The sequence below is a fragment of the Perkinsus marinus genome (assembly GCF_000006405.1).
Source record: "Perkinsus marinus ATCC 50983 genomic scaffold scf_1104296966226, whole genome shotgun sequence".
NCBI lineage: Eukaryota > Perkinsozoa > Perkinsida > Perkinsidae > Perkinsus > Perkinsus marinus.
Window position 1 is genome coordinate 140,925 of NW_003204003.1, and position 3,780 is coordinate 144,704.

The window sequence follows — 3,780 nt, forward strand, 5'->3', positions numbered from 1 at the left end:
TCCACAATATCGGGATAGCGCTCAGCCACGTCGTTGATCCGCTCGACCATCTGCACGTACTTCAGGTATCTGGAAACCGTTTTAACAGAAAACCACGCTTTTCACATGTCCAGTAGTAACACGAGGAAGTTCAGGGTCCATTGTGGCGAGATTACCTATAAGGACCGCTCGGCGCTGGTTCAACTCGCTGACCATAGCTCCTTAGTGTGCATTGTAGTCCGAGGATGAACGCAGAGAGAATCAACCGTGCCCATGCACCTGTGATGGAATGCCGAGGAATGATGCTGTTGTCAGTCGATAAATTGCCAACGACTCCGAATAGAAGGCCGGTCTATTGGAGAGATATACAACATCTTCCAAATCAAGTAGCTCAAGTTTTTCAATCAACAGTTTAGTTCTAAGTAATCGAGAACGCGGTACTTAATAAACGACGATCACCAGCGAGCTGATCCCTCTATTAAACGCGGGGGACAGTGGGGAAAGTTCCTAATGTGACGACTGATTGAAAAATGTGTTCTTAGGCATGTGAAAATTTCAAAGAGAATTCCTCCAGGAAGTTTAGAAAGTTCCTGGATGATACCCTATACAGCTCTACATCGGGGGGAGCAAGCCGCCCCCTCCCCATCGGAAATACTCCTTTCGATAGCCTAGGTCTACAAGTACTGTACAAACTATCGTCACTAGAGATAACTCAATAGAGCAACACTACCAACCGAACTGTAGAGCGGCTCACTAGTACCTCTTCCTCTTAGGAGTAGCATCATAAAGTCGGCAAGAAAGGAGTGGACATATAATGCAACTACCATGGGGTCTTCGACAGAACACTATTAACAACACAGAGACAAATTGGCCGTGAACACTGTACTGATAAGAAGGAGGATGGATCCACTCGATAGGGCTCTTGCCAATATCTACTTTCATCAGAGTAAGAGTAGTATAGGCGGCCTATACTACTCTATAATAGGCCAGAGCATTCACCATGCATGGTTCTCCTCAGATTGCCCCGATAACAGGATCAGACTATTTCACGCCCTTCCTTGATTCATACTCACTATCGTGTTGGTCGTCACCCTCCTGGGTTCTTGCTGTGAAGTTAATCAAGTGCCGTGCAGCATAACAAGACTCCTCAGCGACTGGTGAACTGGCCAATCCAAACTCAGATTCTAATAAGGTCAAATCCTTCGCTCCGCTAAGAAAAAGAAATGAAGTGCTTCGCCCCGCTAAAGAATTTCTCGCTCGCCTCGCCTGGCCAATCGCTTCCCTCACACGACTTCTGCGGCACTACGCCTGTAGTCTATTTTTCTTGCATGGGGACGGTGTTCTCAGTAGGTCAGATACATGGGTCAGTGATATGCGGTACTACTACTTGTGTGTTTGCTTACCTAGGGAATGCCTCTCCCTGGTATCCATTGAAAAGGGGAATTCGCTGGTTACGAGGAGACCTTGCGCGATGAATTACAATATGTGCGACTGGTATAATCACCTTAGCTCTAGTTCCATGCTGATGCAGGGTCTCCTTACGCCTACTATGGCCCAGTCTAAGCGGAATAACGAGTCCCGGCCGATGCCCCTCAATACTTGGCTCTCCCTAGGCGTCTTGCTCTACTTCAAGGACCTCCCGCTTAGTGATGACTATAATTGAATAAATCACCTCTGCGGTCCGCGTGGTGACTCAGGCTGGTGTATTTTTGATGGTTTATAGGAGTATTAGAGGGAACACGGAGGGTGACGAGGAGATCGTGCCTGCCCATTAGAATGATCTCGGTAATAGCGGCGTTTCACGTCTACTCTGCTGCATAGTGAATGGCACGTCGCGAACAGATGGAACAGGTGGGGGTTATAGCAAGCTCATGCACCGCCTGTGAACCGAGCTCAATCAAGTTTTTATCGTAGCATCATAGCTACGATGAGTATTGTGATGATACAATAGTGATGTACGATCACTTTGTATGCTTTGACGTTGTTTGCAAGGAAATGGGCCGTATTAGAGGCCATCGAGTCCCACTGCTTGGCTCCCAGGTCGGGCTCATCCACGATAAGATGGGCTAGGTTCATCCCTTAATGCTGAGCTAGGTGCTGTGTCTGATGGCGCTCACCGACTCGGGGAGTTTTTCAAGGATCTTCATTGGAATAGGTATGCCTCTTCTTATTGGATGAAGTTATCAATGTATCGTTTACGAGAGCTCTCCGTCGGCCGTTCAGAAGCATGAACCACCATTAGAAAGGTTTGTTGGGCACTATCGAGCTGTTAGTGGGGTATATCGATGAGGATGAGGGGCCGGACAAGGGCCAGGATGCTAAGCCGTCCGAAAAATATGCGAAGACTCATTAATTAGGTGATAGCATAGGGCGATCGAGTATTTCTGGAATGCTCATTGTGACATGACGGATGGTGTCTCAACGTTTACTGTTGCGTTCATGGGACCGGGTCAGTGCGAGTGCCAACTGGTTGAAGTGGTCATTCAGAGGGTTTATCCTAAAACTGCATGAGCAATATCACTACACCGGAGGCGACAAGTCTTGTGGCTGAGACAGGCGTTCCGGAAGTAGACTTAAAACCTGCGTTTCCAGCTGTGGGGGAAGGCGCGGCATCGATGAAGCCTGAGAAGGCAGCTGAGCCAGAGCCTGTGGTCTCTAGTGTGACTAGGGCGGCGGTCTCGCTAGATCCTTCCATTAACCGAGAGCCTGTCGGTCATACATTCCGAGGGGAACTCTTCCTCTCTATACCCGAGCTTGGATCGGTCTGCGAGGCTTTGGAGGGTTCTGGCTTCGCGATTGAGGAAGTGAAGACTCCCCCAGCTTCCCCTCGACCGGAACTGTCATTCGCGGCTGCGGTTTCGGCTCGGCGAAGGACTAGAGAGTCTACCGTTGCAGCTCGCTCCAGCAGTACCGTCGACGGAGCCAGCGAGAAATCCCCTACTATGGGGAGGAGCACTTTGGGGAAAAGGAAGAGGGTAGTATATGGTGGTGGTTAAGGGGGTCGGCTTTTGATTGTTTTGACATTTGAAATTGTAGAATTAACCCGGGTTGTTCTGAAAAGGCCAGGTTTGACTTCATTTCATCTCTCTCCGCTCGCCCAAAATTAGAGCGATCACCTGTTCCGTAGTGACTCATCTTGTAGTAGATATCATATGGACGAACTTGTTTCTCGAACTATTTGTGGAATTCAGGGAGAAAGCGCGAGTTCTCCGTCGGATTCCCCGAGCTCAAGTATGAAGATGAGCAGTGTGGACGAGCAGAAAGTGGCCCAAAACCCCTCTATGAGGCGAGTTCCGACTACGAAAAAGAGCAGTGCGCCTGTGAACATCTCAGCGGCGCCGATTGTCGCTTCTGGGAGTCCCATTTTGATGAGTGGCAAGGATCCAGGGGCACGGATTATGATGCCTAGAGGAGCAGTATCGAGAATCGGCGATGATGGCGCCCATTTCCAATCAGTTTTCTTGGGGGTCTTGAACACGATAGAAGCCGACAAAGGATTTTCCGGTGCTGATAGTATAGCGTATTGGTTCAGCCATCCGGTTCTACCTCGGCAGATTGAGGGGGTCAGCTTTAGTGCATGTCAGTTGCCGATTGATTTGGGGCATGTGAGGCGCATGGTGGAGGAGGGGAAGTACAAAACACATTTGGAATTGGAACGAGATCTGCGTCGACTTGTACGATTTGCGTTGGGAAATTATCCTAAAGATTCGCAGCCTTTCAAGGCGGCGGAACGGTTGAATAAACTGTGCACGGAATTGATGTTCGATGCCTCGTATCGGATTGAGAATGCGGAGTATGTGG

At 49.2% G+C, this 3,780-nt stretch overlaps 1 protein-coding gene across 1 annotated transcript; it reads left to right on the plus strand.

Moving 5' to 3' along the window:
• Nucleotides 1-2,594: 2,594 nt before the first annotated feature.
• Nucleotides 2,595-2,975, plus strand: Pmar_PMAR007671 (hypothetical protein; the record flags this gene model as incomplete). Its single annotated transcript, XM_002769213.1, has 1 exon — nt 2,595-2,975. One exon carries the CDS (start codon nt 2,595-2,597, stop codon nt 2,973-2,975), a length of 381 nt encoding a protein of 126 aa, XP_002769259.1.
• Nucleotides 2,976-3,780: the final 805 nt, after the last annotated feature.